General features: G+C 42.0%; 1 protein-coding gene across 4 annotated transcripts in view; it reads left to right on the top strand.

Moving 5' to 3' along the window:
• scn1lab (sodium channel, voltage-gated, type I like, alpha b) overlaps window positions 1-26640 on the top strand; it is a 46531-nt gene extending 19891 nt beyond the window's left edge. For 2 of the 4 annotated variants that reach the window (XM_083524295.1, XM_083524294.1), the window contains exons 11-27: window positions 2992-3270; window positions 3805-4146; window positions 5100-5229; window positions 5418-5656; window positions 5936-6109; window positions 6738-7094; window positions 8439-8930; window positions 14772-14904; window positions 16545-16699; window positions 17040-17213; window positions 19442-19564; window positions 20250-20525; window positions 20827-20880; window positions 22189-22326; window positions 22549-22653; window positions 23212-23482; window positions 23604-26640. In XM_083524295.1, coding sequence (XP_083380421.1) covers window positions 2992-3270; window positions 3805-4146; window positions 5100-5229; window positions 5418-5656; window positions 5936-6109; window positions 6738-7094; window positions 8439-8930; window positions 14772-14904; window positions 16545-16699; window positions 17040-17213; window positions 19442-19564; window positions 20250-20525; window positions 20827-20880; window positions 22189-22326; window positions 22549-22653; window positions 23212-23482; window positions 23604-24799 — 4638 coding nt within the window. In that variant the 3' untranslated portion in view covers window positions 24800-26640. Of the gene's footprint in view, window positions 1-2988; window positions 3271-3804; window positions 4147-5099; window positions 5230-5417; window positions 5657-5935; window positions 6110-6737; window positions 7095-8438; window positions 8931-14771; window positions 14905-16544; window positions 16700-17039; window positions 17214-19441; window positions 19565-20249; window positions 20526-20826; window positions 20881-22188; window positions 22327-22548; window positions 22654-23211; window positions 23483-23603 lie in introns of all 4 variants that reach the window. The other 2 variants (XM_083524293.1, XM_083524292.1) reach the window with 1 other exon arrangement.
• Window positions 26641-27220: the final 580 nt, after the last annotated feature.

Raw genomic sequence — 27220 nt, 5'->3', positions numbered from 1 at the left:
ACACACACCAGAGGAAGATAGACTACTCTATTACTCTATTTATAGATTTGTACCGATTAAATCTTGTTTGTTTTCTTTTTCCCCTCATGCATGTTAATTTTTCATCTTTCATTCCTCTCTCTTTCTTTGTTGAGTTTCTCTGGTGTGGCTAACGTTCCCCTGTTACCATGGAAACGGCAGCAGATAACCCATACAGGGTAACGAAGAGAGCAGAAGAGAGAGAGTGGGAGAAAGGGAGAGAGAGAGAGAGCAGGAAAGAGAAAGAGAAAGCAGTGTGAAGAATGGCAAAATGGAGGCTGTGTGGGTGTGTATGTGTGTGTGTGTGTGTGTGTGTGTGTGTGTGTGTGTGTGTGTGTGGAGGTCTATAAGGTTTTTGATGGTGTTAATGATGATAGCAGTTTGATTATTTGAAGTGTCTGTGATCAGATTGAGCTGTAAAAGCATGACATCACTGATCCCTGAATGTAGCTGTAGTCCGATACGAGGCGATGCAGTGTGTAGGTTTGTGTGAAGGTTTGTAACTGCTGAAATCGGATCAGGATTGGATTATTAGTATCAACAAATGGAACCGAACAAGTTAGCGATTAAATATTAGCGGTGATGAAGCCGTAACTGGGCGGGGCAGCATATAAACCTAACACTGAATTCGTCAAGGCATTCGTTACAGTACGTTTGACTGATATTTGTACATTTAATGATCTTTACACATAATCTTTAAAATTGTCAAATGTTGCTAAAATTATGATTTTTTTTAAGCGTTATTATATTTATTAGTTGTTATCATTTTTGTGCCCTCTATGAGCATTATTATGAAACACAACTCTGGTCCATGTCATGTCATTTAGTACAGGTTTGTCTCAAAATCTACATGTGGAAGCCTAATAAACACCTCCTCTGCATGATTTCATTGTTTTGTAAACACACACACAAAGTCATTGCTTCTAATTTTGGCTCCCAGGTTGGCAGCAGTGTTGTGTGTGATGTTTCCAATAGCAACCTTGTGATAGCGTCCCGATCCAGCAATGAGAATTTTAATACGTTCTTCTTTTGTTAGAGGCACTCTTGGAGATGCGATCACACACACACACACACACACACACACACACACACACACACACACACACACACACACACACACACACACACACACACACACACATATATATATATATATAATATCTTACAAAAGTGATGAGTACATCCCTCACATTCGTCATATATTTTAGAGTAGACAATTTGCAGCATTATCTGTATCTCTGAAAATAACTCAACATGCAGCCATTATTGTCTAAATCGCTGGCAACGAAAGTGAGTACACCCTAAGTGATAACAGCTGTATGTCGTGTAACCACATGTCCTGTTTTTGTCTGCTTGACAGGACCATACAAATTTGTGTATCTTGTAATAAAGCAGTTCAAATATGTTGCTTCGAGTTCAATTCTTTCATACTGACCACTGGATGTTCAACATGGCACCTCATGGTAAAGACTCTGAGGATTTGAGAATTAGAATTGTTGCTCTCCACAAAGATGAACAAGGCTGTAAGATCTGTAGCACCCTGAAACTGAGTTACAGTACAGTGATCAGTGTCATGCAGAGGTTTTCCTAGATGGGTTTCACTCAAAACAGCCCTCCAAGGGATCATCAAAGAAGTCGAGTCCTCGTGCTGCATGAATGCTGCTGGTACTGGGGAGCTGCGGTTCATTTAGGAAAGCATGGATTCCAACATGAAGCATATGCCTAACATCCAGCAGCTCTTCGATGTCACAAAAGCATCCCAGCAACAACCTGTGCAGCTCAGTGTTTACTTAGGGTGTACTCACTTTTGTTGGCTATTTTGACAATAATGGCTGTATGTTGAGTTATTTTCAGAGGACAGTAAATCTGTACTGTTTTACAAGCTGCACATTGACTACTGTAAAATATATCAGATTTTCATGCCTATGGTATTGACCCTTTCGAAGATTTACCAAAATGGTTGCTGAAATGTGAGGGGTGCACTTACTTTTGTAAGATACGGTATGTATTTATACAGTATGCCAGCGGGTGGGCGTCAGGGGTCCATGAATTTCATAGCATTTCTCTCTGTAAGCTTCATTTGAAGTTTCTATCCAATCAGATTTCAGCGGTCACATCACATATTGCCGTAAGGCCTGCAGAATTGATGCCATTTATCCAGATAGACTTACATTTATCTCATTCATACAACTGAGCAGCTATGAGGTTAAGGGCCTTGTTTAGGGGCCCAGGCCTGGCAGCTTGGTGTGGCTGGGATTTTCTACACCTTGTGAGGTTCTACAGAGATTTTTCTAGGCCTGAGCCTAAAGTCATGGGATTTAGGAGCAGCGTGACGTTTCGCTGGACACTGGAGACAATGGAGACTCCTTCTGTAAATGACCTTTTATACAGAAAACATCATGAATCATTATGCATTTTTTTGCTATGTAGACTGTCTGAATTAACCATAGAATCTAACCAGCACTTTATAGAGAAATCACCAATCAGAATCGGCGATTCTACGCATCTGTGGTTTAAAGGCGATCCATGTCGTGATTTTTGCGCTGTGCGTATCATGTATTGTAACGTCCTCCGTCCTTGTCCTCGCCGCATCTCTCACTCCTCTCATCCTCTCCTCGTCTCTCCCTCCCTCTTCACAGAAAGGTATTTACATGAAGTTCCTGACACACGCTCTGGTTGCCTGACTGAGAGCGGTGATGTCACTCATAATCAAACCATGACTCACGAGTTCGAAAGCATCGCGCTCGAAAATGAATCGGCAGCGTGAACACAATTGCATAACCAGACGCCAGAGTTCGCTTCAGGAAGCGCTTCTTTTTCAGACTCCTTCTTTTCATTCCTTTTTTCCTTGTCTGTCTCTCCTGCTGATTTATTTATTTTTCTACATACACACTGCTTCGACTCGGCTAGCCTAGACTAAGTCTATCCTCGGTTGTCCCTGACAACAATGCCTGTGCTGTGATTGGCCAGCAGGTTGCTGCGGCAGCAGCTACAGAGAGCGGGGAGTATAGCGGCAGGGGCGGCCTGTCTGAGGAAAGCTCCTCCGGGTTCTCCAGACTCTCCTCGAAGAGCGCCAAGGAGCGACGCAACAGGCGCAAAAAGAGGAAACAGAGGGAGGAGGAGGAGGAGAAAGCCGACCAGGAGAAGTTCCACAAGTCCGAGTCGGAAGACAGCATCCGGCGCTCGGGCTTTCGCTTCTCTATCGATGCCAACAGACTTTCCTATGAGAAGAAGTGCTCCACCCCAAATCAGGTGATTCCTTGTTCAGGCAAAGTTGAAGGGTGATTCAGGAGTATATATTCTGGTTGTCCATATCTCTCTCTCTCTCTCTCTCTCTCTCTCTCTCTCTCTCTCTCTCTCTGTCTTTCTCTCCTTCCTTCTTCCAGTTCCTTATTTACCACCTCAGAGATCATTATTTTGCAATAATCGCACTTCTCGGCCAACGTATAATTTTGTGGAACGTCCATGAAGCACTGGACACTGGAGACTCCTTCCATTAATGCTTAATCAATGCCACCTTTATATATTTTCTTTAAAAAGGGTCCAGGATAAAAGCCCTTGCATCATTTAGTATAAGTGAAGTATATTAATATAAACCTGTGACTTACCTTGTTAATGGAATTACTGTCAGAACTTCTGAAAATTAAGCAACACTTTCTGACCAATCAGAAGAGAGAATTTGACAGCGTTGTAGCATATACTGTAATAAGAATGTAAGTAATTTATTTAACGTTTTACATTTCCTACATTTTGACACCTCTCTCTGTCTCGCCGTCTTTTCTTCAGTCTCTCCTCAGTATACGTGGTTCGATCTTCTCTCCAAGGCGAAACAGCCGTGCGAGTTTGTTCAGCTTTCGCGGCCGAGCCCGGGACTTCGGCTCGGAGAACGACTTCGCAGATGATGAGCACAGCACGTTTGAGGATAGCGACAGCCGGCGAGGTTCGCTCTTCGTACCTCGGCGGATCGAGAGGAGGAACTCGACGGTTAGTCAGTGCAGCCTCGCCGCTCCACGCATCATGCTTCCGGCCAATGGGAAGATGCACTGTACTGTCGACTGTAACGGAGTGGTGTCTTTGGTGGGCGGAGCTTCTGTGCCAACTTCACCAATCGGCCGATTGCTTCCTGAGGTACATCTCTCAGATATATTAACATTAGCACAGCTGATATTCTCAGAAAAATATATGAAATTGTGAGTATATTGGTAGTGAATTCCAATTCGGATTTTTTTCATCTTTCGTATAATTTTATTGCCTTTATTTCATTTCTTGCATTTACGTTCTTGCTGCGTGTCGTGTAACACGTATAATCACTACAATCATACTGTATATTCTACAGTACATGGGCAAAAGTATTGGGACATCTGTCATGGTGGTGGCACCTTATCTTCCAAGTATAATGCATTACAATAATAGCACCAGTACCAGCGCTAGAAACTTTCTTTGTAGTCATGGGGACAAAAAAAGATGCAAATTCAGCACAAAATGAGACACTGCGAAAATCCATTACAATAAGATGAATATGAGTAAACTGCTGGGATTATGAGGACATGTAAATAATAAGTCATGCAAATAACACAATATTTTAAAACATTTCTAAACCTTTAAATGATTTTGTACGGTGCATTGAATTATTTTTTTGATTTTAATAGTTACTTTTAATAAGATTTTAGTTTTGTTTTTTTGTTTTAAGGGTTTTTTTATTGATTTATTTATTATTATTTTGTTTGCTGATTGATGTGATGTTGCTGATGCTACCTGATTTTTTTTTTTTTATAGGGTTATATTAACAGAAAATGCTAAAAATGACAGAAACTGAAACAATGTGGTGGTGTATCTGAGTAGAGGTATATCTGTGTTTAGATGTGTTAATAAAGTACTAGTAAATATTAATTCATTTCATTATTTTAGCTGAAATTGTGCCTTAGTACCAAATCTAGAATAGCGAATATTTATAATTCTTATCATTTTTGCAAAAAAAAACAATTTTCTTGCAGATTTTCAATCCCAGAACTCCTCTTTACACTACACACTTCAAACTTCCATTATTCAGCTCATTGTTCTGTCATCCCTTATTTCTCTAGGGAACGACAACAGAGTCAGAGGTCTGTAAAAAGCGTTCTGGGTCACACCAGGCTTCTGATTACCTGGACGATGCTGCAGCTAGGAAAAGAGCTCTAAGTGTAGCCAGTATTCTCACAAACACTATGGAGGGTATGACATGTACACACCCACAAACACACCACACACCACACACACACACACACACACACACACACACACACACACACACACACACACACACACACACACACACAATAAAATCTAAATCGGTTTTAATTTCTGTTATGATGCAACATTAAGTCTGTAGTCACCTCCTCTGCATCATGCCCCCTTTGTAGAGCTCGAGGAGTCGAGACAGAAGTGCCCCCCCTGCTGGTACAAATTTGCCAACAGCTTCCTGATCTGGGACTGCTGCCCCCAGTGGCTAAAAGTGAAAAAGCTGGTAAACATGGTGGTAATGGACCCATTTGTAGACCTGGCTATCACAATCTGCATCGTCCTCAACACCCTCTTCATGGCCATGGAACACTATCCCATGACCAAGGAGTTCAACAATGTGCTCTCAGTCGGAAATCTGGTGAGGATTTTGGCTTATAGTGTGTGTGTGTGTGTGTGTGTGTGTGTGTGTGTGTTTGTGTGTGTACACACACACACACACACACACACACACACACACACACACACACACACACACACACACACACACACACACACACTATATTATATTATATTATATTAAATTATATTATATTATATTATATTATATTATATTATATTATATTATTTTATATTATATTATATTTTATTTTATATATATAAAAATAATGGTAAATGGAGTGTGCATTTGTGTGTACAGGTGTTCACAGGGATCTTCACAGCTGAGATGTGTCTAAAGGTCATTGCCCTGGACCCCTACTACTACTTCCAGGAGGGCTGGAACATCTTTGATGGCATCATTGTGAGTTTAAGCCTGATGGAGCTCGGGCTGGCTAACGTGGAGGGGCTCTCTGTTCTCAGATCTTTCAGATTGGTAAGGACACCCTTCCTTTATTCCTAAATTGTCCTTATTAAGATTTGAAAACACTGTCAAAGATGAGTGGATGGTACTGATGACCACGTGATGACAGCATGATGCTAATGAGACCACATTTTTATCATTTTGTGGGTGTTTCTTCAATTACACTGAGTGCTTCACGAAAAGTCGTAAAAGTTTTTTTTTTGGTCCAATCGAAGAACATTTTGGCATTTCCTTTAGCAAAAGCAGTCATAAAACATAATGTATCCTAAATATGTTATAAATGAATTGTATAGAACTTTTCTTCATTTTTTCTTTTGTTTTCGTTTCTTTATAGGGTCTGATTTTCTTCCATTCACAAATGATTTTTTTCACTAAACACTATTTTTCTGTTGGTTTTTCCAGCTTCCTAAAAGAGTCACCATATTTGTTGAATGACTATATACTCGACTTGCTCACAATGAGGTCGCACAATGTTAATCTGTTCATTGTTTATGTATAAAATTTGAAAATATACTAAACTTTCTAAAGTTTTGTAATTTGGGGAAACCAAACTAGGGGCGGGTGTGTAAACTTTTGCACTCTGTTGTATGTCCTACAATAGTACTTTGTGAATGATGCCCTCTATTCTGTTTTGCTTTAGCTAAGAGTGTTCAAGCTGGCCAAGTCCTGGCCCACACTGAACATGCTGATCAAGATCATCGGGAACTCTGTAGGCGCTTTGGGTAACCTGACCTTAGTCTTGGCCATCATCGTCTTCATCTTCGCCGTGGTGGGCATGCAGCTGTTTGGAAAGAGCTACCGTGAACTGGTGTGCAACATCGCAGACAACTGCCAGCTGCCACGCTGGCATATGGTGGACTTCTTCCACTCGTTCCTGATTGTGTTCCGAGTGCTGTGCGGCGAGTGGATCGAGACCATGTGGGACTGCATGGAAGTGGCCGGCCAGACCATGTGCCTCATCGTCTTCATGATGGTCATGGTGATTGGGAACTTGGTGGTAAGATTTGGTGGTTATTGCTCAGGGCTGGTGTGGATTTGATGCTTCTCTTTATAATGGGGTTTTATTGAGTTAGGATTTTATGACACACTTTATTCTAAAACCCTTAAAATGAAGACTCAGGGTTTAAACTTCTTTCTTTAAGAAGCGAAGAATTTAGTTAACCATTTTTCTTTTCTTTTTTCTTTTTTTTTTACATTCACGGACGCCTCTGGCATCACTGGAACATGACCCCTGGAGGTCATATGCTGTCCAGGACCGCAAATATAATAAAAAAAGTTAACTTTAATAGATTGGCTGACCCGTAAACAGAAATGGCACTGCATTCGCTGTAGATGAATACACCTGCCTCACTTGGGTCTTACCAGTTAGCCATGAAGATGTATTTACACCGATCAGACTTAACATTATGACCACCTGCCTAATATTGTGTTGGTCCTCCTTTTGCTGCCAAAACACTCATGATTTATCGAGCATTAACAGCACGAACTTCTTCAGCAGTTTGAGCTACAGGAGCTCGTCTGTTGGATCAGACCACACAGACCAGCCTTCGCTCCTCACGTGCATAAAAAAAAAAGCCTCGGCCGCTCGTGACGCTGTCGTCGGTTCACCACTGTTCCTTCCTTGGAGCACTTTTAATAGACACTGACCACTGCAGTCCAGGAACATCTCACAAGAGCTTCAGTTTTTGGAGATGCTCTGACCCAGACGTCTAGACGTCACAATATGTAAAATACTTACGCTCGCCCATTTTTGTTTCGCCTTGTTAGCGCCTTGACGTAATCGCGATGTCACTTTTGAAAGGCTTTAAAGAGAACCCTTTTCTATAGCACCACTCAGAGACTGTTTTTTCAACCTGTCCCTTAAAAAAAATGTCACAGTAAACTTTTAACCCACTTGATCCAAAATTTTTATGCAAAACCTGTAATGTGGGCAGTCTTCAGCTCAGGCTAAGCTCACTGATGCCAAATGATGTTCGCAAAATAGTAATAATGCAAAATTAGAAAAATTCCCATATATTAGGAAACTATCATAATTTTTTTTTTAGGTATATTAGTCAAATAGCGGTGACCCTGAATAGTGGAACTTTCAATGCTACGATAGGACGATTCTGATTCGACTACCGAATACAGTCGAATCTTCACAGAGGTGTTATGAAACGTAGATTTTGCCATTTTGGTTATATGGGGGGTGCTCAACGTGTGATTTCACATAGAACTACCGTGGTTGGTTTTAACCCAACATACAACATGTTATGATAATGTTGTAAAAAAAAATATATATTTATTATTTTTTTTCTGGTATTATGGTAACGTCTGCCTCCGTTTTGTGCTCGAATTGCAGGTGCTGAACCTCTTCCTGGCTCTGCTGCTGAGCTCTTTCAGTGCTGACAACCTGGCCTCGACTGACGACGATAGCGAGATGAACAACCTGCAGATCGCCGTGGGCCGCATCCAGAAGGGCATTGCCTTTGTAAAGTCTGCGCTCAGGCAGTTCCTGCAGAGCCTTTTCCTTGCCAGGACCAAACCCGGCGCCCTAGATGAGGAGAAGCCCCTGGATGACCTGCACAGTGACGGCAAGGAGAATTGCCTGTCCAACCATGCGCCCGTGGCCGTCGACCTCGGTAAGGACTTCCTTAAGGAGGGCTGTGTGTCGCCTAGCAATGGGGTGGACAGCCACGGCAAGTACGGCATCGAGGAAGGCGACTACATGTCGTTCATCCACAACCCCAGCCTTACGGTCACGGTGCCCATCGCCGTGGGCGAGTCAGACTTCGAGAACCTCAACACAGAGGATTTCAGCAGCGAGTCGTCCGACGTAGAGGGAAGCAAAGAGGTAGGGAAGAGATCTGAAATACTAGACGTGTTTGAATCTGTAGATATTTTGGGAAAAATGTTAAGGTTCATTATTTATAGCGAACTCAAATCTCACGTTTTACTCAAGTCATTTTGCCAATGTGAATATAGATGTGTATATATTATTGTGTCCATGTGTGTGTGTGTGTGTGTGTGTGTGTGTGTGTGTGTGTGTCATAAGCCCCATGATCACATGACCCAGATCATAGCCAGCTACTTAGGATCATGTGCCTGGTACAGCTGCTGAATTTATATTAGTATATTTACACACACACACACACACACACACACACACACACACACACACACACACACACACACACACACACACACACACACACACACACACTGTATAGTGTACATAATGTGTATTATTTACAACCAGCTGAGCGGGAACAGCTTCCCTCAGTCCAGATTATGAATGAAGTCAGCTTGTTGAAGAAATTGTTAAATGCAGCATTAATGCCTAGGGTGAAATCGAGTGTGTTTACGTATACACATGCATGTTGTGTCTGGTTTCTGTGTGTGTTTGTGTGTCTGCGTGCCTATCTGCTCATTTCCGTGCATACGCCTTTAAGAAATTGCTACTATCACACTGATTCCTAACCTCCTTTCTTCCTCCTTGTAATCTTTTCCTGGTGGTGTGTTGAAGTTTTGCCGACGTTGTTATCCATGTTTTGTGAAGTGTGTATCTTTCTGTGTGTGACCTGTTATTGCAGCGTTATGAGAGACGAACCCCAGGTTTTCTCTGAGAGACCCCTGTAAGAGTCCTTCCTCTTCCCACACACTAACCATGAAGACTGCCTCTGTCATCTCTTCCCAAACTCTTCTCTCTCTCTCTCTATTTCTCTCTTCCCATTCTCTCCTTCTTTTTCTCTCACTCTCTTTTGGTTTTCATTCTCTTTTGGAACGGATTGCCCTTTCTTTTTTCGTTCTCTTATGCCTGTGCCCTTCCCTCAATTGCCCCTTCCTGTTGAAACCCACTGCACTGGAGAGAGACAGATGTTTCTTTTCCTTCACTTAAATTGTTTTCATGTTTTGTTGTTAGCGCACCGGGCTTCTTTGCAGTAACAGCCATCATACGGAATGAGCAAGATCATCATTTTCCATCTATAATTCAAGCTATTGAGCATCCTTACATCCTGTGTGTACGTGTATGCGTGTGCGTGTGCGTGTGCGTGTGTGTGTGTGTGTGTGTGTGTGTGTGTGCGCACATGTGAGCACACGTGGGTGTGTGTTGAAGTTCGTTTTCCCGCTTGCGTGATATATTGTTTATTGGAGCTTATAGTTTGGCGCATTGAATGGCGTAAGAATTATTTATTTATTTATTCAATTTTTTCCTCTATTTAAAAAAAAGATTGATTTGAAAGATTTCTTACTTTCACTTCCAGGCATGCAATTAAATAACATTTATTACCATAATATAATACTATTGTAATGCACAAAATAAATCTCAGAAAAAAGTAGTTAGAATATAGTTATTAAATTATTGATTACCGTAATTTCCGGATTATTAAACGCACCCAAATATAAGCCAAATATAATCCACTGATTTTTACAAAGATTTGTATTTTGAACATAAATACGCCGCACCTGTCTATAAGCCGCACCTGTCTATAAGTCTATAATATGTCTACACTGAAACTAATGAACTTTACACAGGCTTTAACGAAAGACAGTGTCTGTTACATGGCTTGTATATAAACAGTAGCTCACCAAGAAAGTCATTGTTCACTGTCTTCCTCCTTCCTTTCACAACAAGTTTATCTTTTGGCATCGTCGTGTGTTTAAAAATCACCATCAGTGAAGTTTTTCTCCCGATGCCGTGCAGCTTAGAACACAGGTGAAGTGTGTTTTCATGCCCGGTTGTTTTCAGCGTGACGAATGATTCACATTTCCTGTAGACAGTCCGAGTGAGCGGCAGGTCAAACATCAGAGGAACATCATCCATATTTATGATGTGGTGCGGCCCGATTCAGTGGGAGCGCATCTGATTTAATATAAAGAGTTTTAATTGGTTCACCTGAACCCGTTCAGCAATTTCATTGGTCTAATGTTATGGGGCTCAGTTTTTTGGCTTGAAGTTTGTGAAACCGGGAAAAACCCAGGATAAATCCATAAATTAGCCGCTTTATTAGGCCATGGGGTTATAGCCATCTTATAGTCCAGAAAATACGGTATATATCGTCATATCCCTCTATAGCCTCACGTGGCCTTATAACACCCAGGCTATATAGCCTTATAATGCCTCATATCAACTAGTCAATTTTACCTTATATCACCCCCCCAGGCTATATTACCTCATATTGCCTCCTATTGCCTGCCTCATTTTATCTCATTTTGCCTCATATCACCTACTATTGCCTGGACTATTTCACCTTATATCCCCTTATATCCCCCAAACTACAGTATTTAGCCTTATAATCACTCATATCACCTGGTCCTTTTTACCTCATATCACCCCCATAGCCCATATTGCCTCATATTGTTTTATACTGCCTGCCCCATATTACCCCAAATTGTCTGGTGTATTTTCTCTTATATTGCCTCATATTGCCTGGACCATTTTACCCCCTATTGCCAAGTCCATACTGCCTCATATTTCATGGCCGACAGATCCATAACAGGACTGGTCCTAGTTAAAAAATAATCTCGGTAGGAGAGGATGCTGAATAACAAACCATCCAGCGCCTGACATTTTTCAAGCCTGAGTGACTTCATTAAATTGCACGATCATCAATTTCGCTATTAAGAGCTCCGCCCCAAATCATCAGCTCTTTGTTTGAGAATTTCAACCAAGTGTGAAAACACCTTTACAGTGTGTGTGTGTGTGTGTGTGTGTGTGTGTGTGTGTGTGTGTGTGTGTGTGTGTGTGTGTGTGTGTGTGTAAGGAGGATGTTGCCTCAGTAGAATTAGACCATGGCTCATATTTGTTTAATTGCATCTTGACATCAGTATTGTTCATAAAGGAATGATGAAAGCTGCTCTACAGCATCGCAGCTCTGTAACCAAACTATCAGCTTGGTATCAACAGGGTTTTTTCTTTCTTTTCTTTACTTTACATAACTTTTTAATCATTATAATTCCTGTTCACTGTGAATGGCTGCTGTATTAAACTGCTATCATAAGCATGAGCACTAGGAGGCAGTGTGTCTAGACTGATACACTGTAGTAACATGACCTAGCATTACACTAATTTCTCATTGTAACCCTGGATGAAACCAAGCTAATCGTTGAAAAGATAACGATTTGAGCGCAGATTTATCTTTCGATATAAGATCTGTGTTATTTTTTTTTAATGTTTCTTTTTATGTTTAACATTGCTTTTGGATGAATTTGCATATCTTTCCTTAGCTTGCACTAACGAGGATGTTTGCACAAACGATGAAGGGTTAGATAGCATCACCAATTGGAACAAAGAAACCAAAAAATGAAAAAGACAGTGGGAGGTTGGAGGGGAGCTGACAGACATTTCTGAAATGCTACTACATAAGACAGATCTTTGTTGAGCTTCTAAAACATAAGATCCAACCCTGCTGTGAAAGCATTTCCACTCGGAAGGGTCTGTGGCGCTATGTAGCTCCGAGAGAACTCTAAAAGATAATCTAGAACATTCTGAATATGCACACGGCATGCTTACATCATTCCCCCGTGCCGCATTAGCTTGGTACCACGGCAACCAGCGCTACCGCTCAGTTTCAGACAGCATTCCTGCCTTTTACTCCGCCATCGACTCGGCCTGTGCACACGCCCACGCTGTAGAGTCCTGCATTACACCACACGTTTATCAGCTTCAGGCCTCAGGACACCACGAGCAACAAAACACCTTCACCTACTAAAATCAGGGTTTAATTAACTACGTGGAAATGTTACATTTAGAGAGGAGACATGAGGAGTCTCTCTTTATTTATCTATCAATCTCTCTCTCACTCTCTCACTTTCTATCACTCTCTGACTTTCTGCTTCTCTTGTTCTCTCTGTCTCATTCACACGAACTGAAGGTCTTCTCTCTGCTACTGTTCCTCTGTCTCGCCCTTTCTCTTTTATTTCTCTTCGTTTATCTCTCTGTCTGTCTGTCTGTCTGTCTGTCTGTCTGTCTGTCTGTCTGTCTGTCTGTCTGTCTGTCAGTTTTTGTTTCTGTCTCCTCTTTGTCTCTCTCTTATCTCTCTTTTAGTTATCAATTTCTGTCTTGCTTTGTGTCCTCCTTTTGTTTGTAGTCTGTATGTCTCTCTCTCTTCCTTTATTTCTTTTTTCAGTGTTTTTTCTCTTCGTTTATCTCTCTGTCACTTTTTGTGTTGTCTGTCTCTGTCTGTCTTTTTTTGTCTGTTCAATTCTTTTTGTTTACCTTTTTGTTATTTCTGTCCCCCTCTTGCTCTTTGTTTGTTTCTTTTTTTTTATCTGTTTCTGTTTTCTTTTTGACCCCATTCAGTTCTGTCTGTCTGTCTGTCTGTCTGTCTGTCTGTCTGTCTGTCTGTCTGTCTGTCTGTCTGTCTGCTGTCTGTCTGTCTATGTTTCTGTCTCTTTGTCTCTCTCTCTTTTATCTGTTTGTTTTATATCTATTTCTGTCTTTCTTTTTGTCCTCTCTTTGTTTGTTGTCTGTCTGTCTGTCTGTCTGTCTGTCTGTCTGTCTGTCTGTCTGTCTGTCTGTCTGTCTGTCTGTCTGTCCGACTGCCTGCCCCCCTCTTTCTCTCTCTCTCTCTCTCTCTCTCTCTCTCTCTCTCTCTCTCTCTCTCTCTCTCGTTCTCTAACTTAGTGAATAAATGTAGGCAGGTAATTGGTTCATGAGTAAAATTAGCAAAAAAATTGTTCCAAATGTCCATATCCAAAAATCCATATGTTTGTATTTTTTGATAATAATAATAAAAATAATTCAGATCATTAATTTAATAGAATATATTATTTTTGGCTGAATACAGAGCACCAGAAACTCTATATTTTTTATATGAAATGTTGTTTCGTTTCGGAGGCGTGAAGGTGAATGCTGTCTCAGGCTCGCGGCCCGGTGCGGTCCTGGTGTTAGAGATGCGCTAATGCGGCTCCCCTTCTCTTCAAACTCTTGACTGGCGGACTGAAGCTTGACCACTGCTTTAACGGAATGGACTTTCCACCCTGTGTTTTCATGTCAATGAGGGGAAAATGGCAGTCAGTGGGGTGGGAACATGTCACAATCTGAACCTCTTCCAATCGGAATCACTGTCCTCAATCTGTTATGGTCTAATCTAATCCAACAGAAATCATTTGTTTCTTTTGCGCTGGGGAGAAAACTGAAACAAAAACAAAAAAGAAAACAGAAATGTAGTTGTTTTTTTGGACTGGACATGAAAATACTGAAAGCACTCAACATCTGTTGACGAGATCACTTGAGCTTGGATGAATTCTTTTTTCAATATGCACCTTGATAAAAAAATTTAAAAAGATAAAAAAAATAATTGCATGAGGAAGGAATGAAGGCCCATCAAACGTACCCACAGCTGACTGTGAGATTACCCATGAGGCCGTGCTCTAGGCCATCGTGCACAGCTACCAATCGGGACAAAGCAAATCAAATCAATCAAATCCACAGGCTTGTAGGTACTTTTGAATGATCTGGTTGAATCTGCATGAAAGTAATGAAAAGGCAAAAAAGCTGAAGGATCTCACAGTGCAGAGCTTTAATCATATGTTTTGTGTGTGTGTGTGTGTGTGTGTGTGTGTGTGTGTGTGTGTGTGTGTGTGTGTGTGTGTGTGTGTGTGCTGTCTGCATGCTCTTTTGTGTGTGTGTGTGTGTGTGTGTGTGTGTGTGTGTGTGTGTGTGTGTGTGTGTGTGTGTGTGCGCTTTTAGAAGCTTCCAGTGGACACAGTTCTGAGTTCTTCTGAAGGAAGCACGGTGGACATCAGACCCCCGGGAGAGGGGGCCGAATCAGTCGAGCTAGAACCAGAGGAGTCACTGGACCCTGAGGACTGCTTCACTGAAGGTGTGTGTGTGTGTGTGTGTGTCATGCAGCAGGGACTGATTTGATGTGACACTCGATTCCACAGTACAGTTCGAGGCTACGAGTGCCAGCATTAATCACTTCAGTATGAACACGGCTAAGAATCATAATCCACCCAAATCACCAAGTGTAGGAGATTACACTTAAAGCCATGTTGGATTTCTGATCAGAAGGTCATGGTTTTATATCCAAGAACCACCAAGCTGCCACTGCTGGGCTCTTGAGCAAGGTCCTTAACCATCAGTTGCTTAGTTGTAGGACTGATAAGGCCATAAATGTTAGTATTAGTCTAAAAACCGGAAAGCGAGACAGTCCTTGCTGCAGAACCAGAATTTGATGGGGTGGAGATGGAGCTGATCTAACCGCTCACAGCACACCAGGACCATCATTCCTAACACACAGGAATCATAGTCCAAGCTCTTTTCTGGTTAACTCCACCCAAGTAGGAGGAGCTGTACCAGGTCCAACTCCCCCCCCTGGACTTTTAAGTCCTGCAAAAGGGGGGTACTATTTCTACATCCTCATGCTAAGGATACTTTCTAAAAATCAAAGCCCTGACCCTGAAGACTCTTTCCAAAAACGTTTGATCTCCTCGCAAAAAAAAAAAAATCACCATTTGCTGTGAAAAAAAACGTCATTCATTTCTACGTTAAACTTCTATAAATCAGATAGAAATATGACTTTTGTTTTGTCATAAGAGGAACAAAATGTTGTTTCCTGTAACAGCATGCCATGTGTGTGTGTGCCTCCTAACTCCGAATTTCCAAACTCCGACTCTGATTTGACAAGGTTTTTTCAACCTCAGCGCATGTGATGAAATCACAGCTTTATCTTAATGAAATTTTCAACTTTAAATGACTTCAGGTATTAAATATACGCATATATATACACTGGGAGTTCAAATCAAATTGGGACTTTTGAGTTTATAAAATAAAAGTCCCAGTGTTTAATCAACTGTTGCCGGGAAAGTTTTGGCACTGAAAGATTTGTCAGTACGCCTGAACATCCTCACACATCCTGCTTTACTTCATTGCTCCCAGCCGTCTTTGAAACTTTCACACCGTTGAAATGTCTTACTGCGTCTCATCACCGTCCTGTGCTTGAAGCCTTCTGTAGATATTTGCGGGTTTTACGCCTTAATTCACAAGAAACCTCATCACCACACGCTGTTCCATGCACGCACTAACGCTGTCGCCTGCCGTCTTGATTGACGTCCTCCGGCCCGGCCCGTGACGTGCGCTGTTTATCAGTAATAGGACACACTAGAAACTTACTACTGCGTGTAGTACCACCATGCTAGCATACATACATGCTAGCAGATCAATGTTCATGCAGGCATTTTCACTCAATAAATCAATGGTACTGTATATAGAAGTTTGAGGAGGTAACTATCACCCTGTAGGTGTAGGAGGTTCACCATTGCACCATTTAAAGACGTTTCTTTCAACACAGAAGAGTAAATTCATAAATTAGCATGAGCAGTTTTTTCCGTGCGTTTTTTCCTTCCTAACACTGTACATCACCGAGATTCATTACTAGACCTGACTTTTTCAGCTCTGAACACAATCTCTAGCATTTTATCCTCTGTTTTTCACCTTCTTTCCCTCCTGTTTCCTTCTCAGGCTGCATAATGAGGTTTCAGTGCTGTCAGGTGGATGTGGAAAAGGGACATTGGAGGAGCTGGTGGACTTTACGGAAAACCTGCTTTATTATTGTCGAGCACAACTGGTTTGAGTCCTTTATCATCTTCATGATCCTGCTGAGCAGTGGTGCTTTGGTAGGACACACACTCACACACACACACACACACACACACACACACACACACACACACACACACACACAGATACAGACATATGAATAAGACATGAATCCTTCTTGGCTTTGATTCGGTTCAAGCAGCGACATAAAGAAGAGGAAAGTGGTCCATAATTAGCTCGAGCAAAACATCATAACGAAGCTTAGGAATAAATTTAGTCACACAAACGTCAGCTATCGGATGTCAGTGCTTTTATACGTATTAATATCTACTGTAGAAATACAGAGCAGCAACAATAATCCACATGCAGAAACTGCAAAAAAACATTGTCTCCTGGTGTGTGTGTTTGTGCATGAAGGCGTTTGAGGACATCTACGTAGAGCAGCGGAAGACGATCAAGACGGTGCTGGAATATGCAGATAAAGTTTTCACGTACATCTTCATCCTGGAGATGTTGCTAAAATGGGTGGCTTACGGTTTCGTCAAATACTTCACCAACGCCTGGTGCTGGCTCGACTTCCTGATTGTCGACGTACGTACAACTGTGGTGTATTAAATGGTGTGTGTGTGTGTGTGTGTGTGTGTGTGTGTGTGTGTGTGTGTGTGTGTGTGTGACATACAGTAAACATACAGTATACAGACAAATGTATTGGGACACCTGACTTTTCCAGAAGAGACTCAAAGCACTTTTGTACGTCGTATATACACTCATATTAACAACAAAATGTTGTGCTTTTGTAAAATAACAACATCCTGGAACTCAGTGTATATACACAGTGTAATAACTATGTGAATAGAAAGCTCAAAATGTCTACTTTAAAATATATTCACAAAATATTCAAATAAAGTTTAATTCGGTATCATGCTGGAACAGATTTGGTTTTAGGTGATTATTCGCTGTATCCTCGAGTGTTGTTGAGTCTCTGGCACCTTCCTAGACAATTTTAAATTCCGTTTACTTGAATTTAACTTTATTTTAAATATAAAATTTGACACAACTAGTTCTTCAATGCTTTTTACTGCAGGGTTGCCATATAGGACACTGAATAATCCTCATCTTAGCGTATAATTCACTGCGTGTTACATGTTCACGCTTGTAAATCATAGGTTTTTAATACATCCTTGGAATTCAAGATCCTTACTCAGCCTTTTTTTGCAACACACACACTATGTATATTATATCCACAGTATAGGTCACAGCCCAGACAACAGTATAATAATCTGTTCCCATAGGGCAGATGGAGGTGGTTATCTGTTTAGCATCTGCTGACTCATCGGTGACTCATTCCCACCTCGTTCTCACACACACACATACACACACACACACACACACACGGGCCTGGAATACTGGGACTTTAATTCCCTAGAGGGTGCCAGCTTGTCACAAAGACGCCGGCACCCACACTCCACCCTGCCGCCTCACTTTCATCAGTGTACAAATACAGTGAGCAACTGGAGGAACTGACCTGACTGACTGGTACCATGAAGAGGTTCCTTATTTTCTAATAACTAGACACCATAATGTGGAATGGTGCGGTATGATGGTATGAGATAGTATGGGTAAGAAACGTCGAGAGGAACCACACTCAAAAAGGATCCCGTCCTCCTCAATGTCCATTCATTATAGTTCCATCATTGTTGAAGTTACTGTTCACTGATGGACGCTTGAGTGCAAAACTCTTGGTGGGAATCAAAGCTCTAAACCATAGAGTCTCATAGATCTTTAGGCAAGTCCTATAGAACCATCCTCAGCTATCCTCAGAACAACCTTCATCCAGGATTACACTTGTAGTTCTTACGAATTTTAATTATACATGCGCTACATGGGTAAAAGTATCCCAGCAATATGTGGTTCTTCCCCAAACTGTTAGCACAAATTCGTAGACGCAATTGTATAGGACGTCTTTGGATGCTGAATTTTGAAAATTTCCCCTCACTTGGAGATAAGGATGAGGTGGTAGAGTAGTTAAGACACCAGAATTTGGATTACAAGGTTATGAGTTCAAATCACAGCATCACTATGCTTGAACAAGGAGCTTAAACTTCAACTGCTCAGTTGTAAGTCGCTCTGGATAGGACGTCTGCCGAACAGTGGTGGACAGTAATGAAGTAACTGTACCTAAGTAACCCTTGCTTTCGTATCTGTGAATTTTACTAAAGTATTTCCATTTGAGGAGACTTTTACTTCACTACATTTCAAAGTCAAATATTGTACTTTTTTAATCAACTACATTTTGAGAAATCAGTCGTTCCTTTTCATTTATGAGGATGAAAACGTAAGCGGTCAAACACGCAGCGAGTCACCAATCAGGATCGAGCGTGTGCTCTGTTTTGAACTCGGCGCTTGGTGTATCTACTGATCACCAACATACAGTTCAGCCTCAGTTCAACAGAACATTTAGAGAGGAATAAACGATGAAGAAACTCCAGGCTCGAACTCGCCACCACACGCGTGACCTCATTTCTGCGTTAATTGTAATAGAAATCAATCAGTGTTTGACTCATTAATATCATACTATTAATAGATCAGAGTCACATTAGAGTCTTTCTACATAATCTGAGTTGATTAAGTGAAGAGTCCTGGTCTCTGGTCACTGGTCATTGTTTAATAAAGAACTAAATTAGAATATATTTACAGCAAACTGAGCTCAGTGTCTAAGATGTATGAATTTGTATGGAAGGTTAAAACAAGGATTATATATTTCATACTTGCTTTTTGATAATCCCAATGCTTTTTACTATGTCTTGTGTGTGTTGTAGGTGTCTCTGGTCAGCCTTGTTGCTACTGCCCTGGGTTACTCTGAACTGAGTGCCATTAAATCACTGAGGACTCTGCGTGCTCTGAGACCGCTAAGAGCATTGTCACGCTTCGAGGGCATGAGGGTACACACACACACACACACACACACACACCTACACACATTCACACAATAACTTTTCCTTGTCACTGTAAGTATAACGTTTTCACAGATGCATTATGTAATCCGATTCCGCCGAGAAATGATTATATTTTTTTACATTTCTTTTGCATGTTCGTTTTCTTGTCGTTTCGGATGAAACCGTGGTGTTTATTGTGATGTTTCTGTTGTGCCTTTGACCTTTAATTTCACTGTTGTGTGTCTTGTTTTTTCATTTGCAGTACACAAATGTAGACATCATCGTGTCTCAAGCAAGGTTTTTTGGTTTTATGTTCCAATTTTTGTGTGTCTACCTTCTTCTCTTATTATACAAAAAAAAAAAAAAGTTTGAACTTAGAATCAGCAGCAGCAGCTGCGGTAAGATCTTCTCTGTGCTGTGTAATTATGTGACCGGTTCATCACGAGCCAAAATAAGCCCTTGTGTAGTGCTCATAGTTATTAGTAAACACCCTTTTTCTCCAGATGATCACTGCTTTCCTTCAATAACGCAATAACTAAAGTGTGTGTGTGTGTGTGTGATCCCTTGTACCCCACTCAACTAACACCATTAATATATATCACAAGAATGTCATGAGCCCCAACCCACTGTGTGTACAGTACGTAAAAGGGGCTTCTGGCGATTGAGATCTAAAACCTGTGTCTTTGGTCAGGTGGTAGTGAACGCTCTGCTCGGTGCGATCCCTTCCATCATGAACGTGCTGCTCGTGTGCCTGATCTTCTGGCTCATCTTCAGCATCATGGGCGTCAACCTGTTCGCCGGCAAGTACTACCACTGCGTCAACACCACCACGGACGAGCTGTTCCCCATCAGCATGGTCAACAACAAGTCAGAGTGCATGGCGCTGGTCAACGACAGCGCGCGCTGGAAAAACGTCAAGATCAACTTCGACAACGTAGGGGCCGGGTACCTGGCTTTGCTCCAAGTGGTGAGGAGACGTTTCTCAAAAACAGCTTTAAAATCGAACCACAATAACGGGGTTCGATATTTTACCACTAGAACCTGTAGAACCCTTGATACTATATTATATAATGAATGCTGTTATTCTCTGTATCAGTGCTTAGTGGTTAAGGCATTAGCCATTAGATCAGAAGGTCATGAGTTCAAATCCCAGCCACCCCATAGCTGCGCATTTGTATGAATGATCAAGAAGATGTTAATCACTCAAAATAAGGGCGTAGGTCAAATGCCATATTTGTATTGAACCCCTTTCCTATTCCTCACCACAGGCCACGTTTAAAGGCTGGATGGACATCATGTACGCTGCAGTAGACTCTCGCAATGTAAGTCTCTCTCGCAACACGTTTCTTTTTTCGTCAAGGCTACATTTCAGTAATAACTGATGCACCATGCAGGAACCTGAAGCTTTCACAGTGGTGGGTCTGTTTAGGTGGGAGTAGATGAGGCTTATTTTTAGGCGTAATTATACCAGTAATATGTACCGAGCTCGTTTACTCCCTTAGTGGTAGAAGCTCTAGGCAGCCATGGGGTTACTGCGTGACTGGGCAATTTAACGTTCTGTGCCAACTCGCACCGGCGTCACGCTGAACCGTGATGTTATGAAAAAAAATAAAAAATCCCTGTATTGAATAATATTGTAAAATGTTCAAGTGTATTCCGGAGTGAACTGGAAGCAGTACTTCAGCGGATAAGAGCTTAATCGGACAGTTCTGATCAGAAGGTCGTGAGTTCAAATCCTAGCACTGCTGAGCTCTTGATCTTAACTCCTCAATTGCTCAGGTGTTTAAATGAGGTAATTATAAGTTGCTCTAGATATGGGCGTAAATATTGACATTTTCTGCAAAATCTTTAGCTTTTATCGTAATCGCAAATAAAATATATAAAGAGTAGCTGAAAATCCTCCCTAAGTAAAAGTATAGATAACGTACTGCAAAACTCAATTACAAGTTAAAAGTCACCATTTCCAATATGACTTGAGTATTTCCACATGCGGAAGGTCTGGGGTTCAAGCCCCGGTATCGCCAAGCTGCCACTCTTGGGCCCTTGAGCAAGGCCCTTAACCCTCTATGCTCCGGGGGTCCCTTACGAGGGAAATATCAAGGTCCGTGACGTCGGAGTGACGTGGGGCCGCCTTCCCGTGGGCTCACCACCTGCAGGAGGGACCGTAAGGGACGGTGCTGTGAGGATTGGGCAGCAGTCGAAGGCGGGGGCCTGCTTAGACTGCTGCCCCCGCGACCCGAATTACGGATAAGCGGGAGAAAATGAATGAATGAATATTTCCACATGCATAAACTCAAAAACAACTCTGGCATTGTTTCAAGGGTCGTTAGAAATCTGTGGGTGGTCCGTACTTGGACTGTGGGCTATAGTTTGGGGACACCTGGTTCATACTGTATATATTGATTACAGTGCAGACTGATCTTCATTGTTTTTGAGTTTCCATGGTAACATCATGGATCCTTACACTGATTAACCATCCTCAGCTGCTCTCCGATTGTTAATAACACAAGAAGTAAGGCACCAGGATGAATCAGGCGGGTCCAGAAAAAGAAAACATGACCACCAGTACCACAATAATAAATGGTACCTCAGGAAAGACAGATTGCAAATCATTTTCTTTCGTCTTGCAGGTGGAGGATCAGCCAAACTATGAAGTGAACCTGTACATGTACCTGTACTTCGTCATCTTCATAATCTTCGGCTCCTTCTTCACACTCAACCTGTTTATTGGTGTCATCATCGACAACTTCAACCAGCAGAAGAAAAAGATGAGTGTTTAGAAAAGGATTAATATCTTAAAATGATTACAGTTTGCAGTATACTTAAATATTTAGTACATGAATGAATGCATTAGCAAAGGCAGCTCTGCTTCACTGACGTTTATTGGTTTCTAGGTGACTAGCATGCGACTCTGAGTGCACTCTGATTGAATTATAGATAATATTCATGCGGATGAGGTTGTAACCAGACTCCTTCTTTTTGTCCTTTACTTCGGAGGTCAGGACATTTTCATGACAGAAGAGCAGAAGAAATACTACAACGCCATGAAGAAGCTCGGCTCGAAGAAACCGCAGAAACCCATCCCCAGACCCACAGTACGTACAGCTGTTAAACACACCAACAATGAGGAAAAGAGTGTATTTTTTATGTGTGTGGTCAAGTGCAACTATGACAAGAAAAACCTCCCATAGTTGGTATTAGGAAGAACCCTTGAGAGGAACCAGCCTCAATGTGGATCCCATTCTCATCTGGGTGAATCCAAGTGTGTGATTCTTAATCATGAAAACATTACAGAGTGAGAAATATCATGAGCACCAGAGTGTGCACCAGAGGGTTGTCATTACTAGAGCGGCCTTTAGAGGCAAATCACTGTCATTTGTTTTTACAAGTGAGGCTGTGCGCTGCACGGAAAGAGCTATATTATATTTATAATTTATGAATTTTATAATCATGTTTATTCATTATTATATAGTCATATTTATTTGCTTCGGCATTTTCATGATTCAGTACTGTTTTTATTGATTTTTTTTATAAAGTTCAGTACTATTTCACATGGAGTGTTATATTATTTTGTGTTTCATCCAGTACCCGATTAAAAAATTATCGGTTGATTAATCGGTTAACAACTTTTTTGTTGTTGTTTAATTTTCCAGAACAAACTTCAAGGTCTTGTCTTTGACCTGATTACCAAGCAAGCCTTCGACATCATCATCATGATCCTGATCTGCCTGAACATGGTGACCATGATGGTGGAAACCGACGACCAGACGAAAGAAATGGATAACATCCTATACTGGATCAACCTGGTTTTCATCGTGCTCTTCACCAGTGAATGTGTGCTGAAAATGTTCTCACTGAGACATTACTACTTTACCATCGGTTGGAATGTGTTTGACTTTGTGGTTGTGATTCTGTCCATTGTAGGTAAGTGCTGGGAAGTGGTTTGGTTAGAAGCCTAGAAACGTATTTCTCAGATGTCTTTTCTTCAGAAATCACATTGGAGACATTCTCATGAGTAAAACGTTTCGATCTGATGTATTTGCAGGAATGTTCCTCTCAGAGTTGATTGAGAAGTATTTTGTGTCACCAACCCTATTCCGAGTCATCCGGTTGGCCAGGATTGGTCGCATCCTCCGTCTCATCAAGGGGGCCAAGGGTATCCGCACCCTCTTGTTTGCCTTAATGATGTCACTTCCTGCCTTGTTCAACATCGGGCTCCTGCTCTTCCTGGTCATGTTCATCTACGCCATTTTTGGCATGTCCAACTTTGCCTACGTCAAACACGAAGCCGGAATCGATGACATGTTCAACTTTGAGACGTTCGGAAACTCCATGCTGTGCCTCTTCCAGATCACGACGTCAGCCGGCTGGGATGGGCTTCTGGCTCCCATCCTGAATAAGCGTGAACCTGACTGCGACAGCGAGAGCGAGCACCCGGGCAGCTCGTACCGAGGTGACTGCGGCAACCCGTCAGTGGGCATCTTCTTCTTCGTCAGCTACATTATCATCTGCTTCCTGATTGTGGTCAACATGTACATCGCTGTCATCCTGGAGAACTTCAGCGTTGCTACGGAGGAAAGTGCCGAACCGCTAAGCGAGGACGACTTTGAGATGTTTTATGAGGTGTGGGAGCGATTCGACCCGAACGCTACGCAGTTCGTCGAGTACGACAAGCTGTTGGACTTTGCCGACGCCCTGGACCCACCGCTGCGCATTCCTAAACCCAACAAGATCCAGCTGATCGCCATGGACCTCCCGATGGTCAGCGGAGACCGTATCCACTGCCTGGACATCCTGTTCGCCTTTACGCTGCGTGTCCTGGGCGAGGAGGGCGAGATGGATGCCTTGCGTGGTCAAATGGAGGAGCGATTCATGGCCTCCAATCCGTCCAAAGTGTCCTACGAGCCCATCACCACCACCCTGCGTCGCAAGCAGGAGGAAATGTCAGCCATCATCATTCAGCGAGCTTTCCGGCACTACCGCGTCCGCATCACAATCAAGAAGGCGTCCGATATGTACCGACAGCGACTACAGGGCGGCGGCGAACCTCTTCACGAGAAGGAAGTTCTGGTGATTGGGAAGTTCCCTGAGAACTCTGTGTCGGAAAAAACGGACATGACCCCGTCTTCGGCGTCACCGCCCTCGTACAACAGCGTGGCCAAATCGGAGAAGGACAAGTATGAGAAGGAAAGGCGGGAGAAGGAGAACAGTACAAAAGACACACGCGAGAGAAAGAAATGAACTCCCGAGAACGCGAACGATACGAACGTGATGAAGACTGCTCTTTGAAACGAGACACTGTTTACAGACTTTACGGGGAACAACGCTATGGACTTCCTTTCGCGATGGTTTTGGAACCAAAATGAGCGCGTGTGTGTGCGCATGTGTGTGTGATTGTCTATTGCTGTGTGCTAATAAGAGACTGACTAGGATTCATGGTGATGAGACATGTTTATGTTCATGTTCGTCAACACGCAACACACTGCACACGCAGTGCACACACACGTACATTTCAGAAGAGTGACTGTTACTGTTAAGGAGCACTCGGGTGTGTGTGAGGCGGAGCTTTCGGACGCGTCTGTTCATTCCGAATGTCCTCCAACAATCTGGAGGACATAAGGAAACTGTCACACGGTCATCAGTAGCTAGCACTGCCACTACCACTGGTGTCCTTGTTCTCGAATGGCGTATTATGATAAAACCTGCACCTGTTTTTTTTTCTTTTTTTTTACGTAACATCTCGAAATTTTCTATTCATTCTTTTCGACTGTGTGAACTGTTTTATCAAAGCGCGAGTCTTATCGAGGGTGTGGAAATGTAGAACTACAAAACATAGAGAGAAAGAAAGATATTTAACGGGTTATATGTTAAAGGTTTGCCGGTTATGTGGAATAAAATAGGCAGAAATCTCGGCTCACGGTGCGTCTCGAGCGCAACAGCCGCTTAGGGATCAGGATTTTTACATCCGCCGGGGTTTCTTGCGAATGTTTTATAGAATTATAATTATAGATAGAGATGTATTGCAGCGCTGCCTTATTTATCAGTTTAACAAGACAGACGATTGAGTAAAGCAAACAAGCACGGTCGAGCCGATCGTGAATCTTTCGAGACGCGATTTCTTTTTCCGAACCAATCCGGTTGCTCTCAGAAGCCTGAATGTCCACTCCTAAACAAAACTCCCCGGAATATCCCGCTACTTTGGTAACCCTGATACACAACCGAATGTTACTGAATGTCTCCGTGCCGGGGAAAAAAAGCTACATTTTTCCGCGACTCTGTCGGTTTTGAAAGAGAGACGACGTCTTTCTTCCAAAGCGAACGTTCCGACGCTGGAGGAGACTCCGAGCTCGAAAAACAACAAAATATCACGTCCGGGTTCGGGATGTGGGGGAAGGGAGGGAAGGGGCGAATACTTACAACTTACGATCAGTTCTTCTGTTAAAACTTGTGGTGATTCTGTCTGTACATATCGGCACTCTGTATCTCACCTCTGTACTCGACACTGTAGAGGAGCACTTTTACACTGCCATCTGGATGAATATTATCTTTGTGTGTCTGTGTGAGCATGTGTGTGTGTGTGTGTGTGTGTGTGTGTGTGTGTGTGTGTGTGTGTGTGTGTCTGTGTGAGCATGTGTGTGTGTGTGTGTGTGTGTGTGTGTGTGTGTGTGTGTGTGTGTGTGTGTGTGTGTGTGTGAAAGAAAGATATATAGTACATATCTGTGAGACAGAGCGCTAGTATATGTGACTGTACTGGGACCAGCATTGATGTGCTTTATTCCCATTCTCTTGTTCAATGTTTTATAGTGTAAATAGTAGTTTGGAGCTCATGTTTCCCTGTTTTTTATTTTGTTTTTTTGGGTTTTTTTTTTTGATTTATTCTGTTTACATTTTTTGCACAGTGCTACAGTATGTGTGAGGGCCAGGTCCCGGTTTTAAATGTACATATAAATTTATGAAGCAATCAGTGGTCGTCATATTTCATTCGTAGTGTTGTAGTAAACTGCATGCACTATACTAACCAACTACATGGTGACATTATTTTAAAAAGCCAAAAGAATAAAGATCATATTTTTTGTACCAAAGTATACTTAATTTCCTCATCACTATAACTGTCACGCGATATTCATGACTATCATGAAGCCCCGCCCCCCCGCGCCATGTACCGGAAATTTTCTCTATCAGCTGAGAATTACATTTTTTTTTTTTTGTTACATTGAAATGGTTTTTTTTTTTTTTTTGGTTGGAAAATGTGTTTCAGAATGTGCAAAATGACTTTTATTCCTTTGAATCGCAGGAAAAAGGTTTCTGACGTACACTGTAGTTTTCCAAAATAAAGCCTATTTTGGGAAGCCGATCCCTTTGAAAGCCTAAGAAATGTGTTTGATTGAGAAAATCAATATTGTGGGAAATATTGTGGGTTCCTGACAAAGTAAATTATTTATAACTAAATTGAGGAAACTGTGTTTGTGTAATTGGAGTAATTTAGAACTAAATTGGGCTTCTTCTTCTTTTGGCTGCTTCCATTAGGGGGCGTTACAGCGGATCATCCGTCTCCATACACCCCTGTCCCCTACATCTGTCTCTTTCAAACCAACTACCTGCATGTCTTCCTTCACCACATCCATAAACCTCATTCTTGGCCTTCCTCTTCCTCTTGCAGAT

The sequence above is a fragment of the Silurus aristotelis genome, assembly GCF_946808225.1.
Source record: "Silurus aristotelis genome assembly, chromosome: 2".
Taxonomy (NCBI): domain Eukaryota; kingdom Metazoa; phylum Chordata; class Actinopteri; order Siluriformes; family Siluridae; genus Silurus; species Silurus aristotelis.
This window is presented reverse-complemented; position numbering and strand designations above follow the sequence as displayed.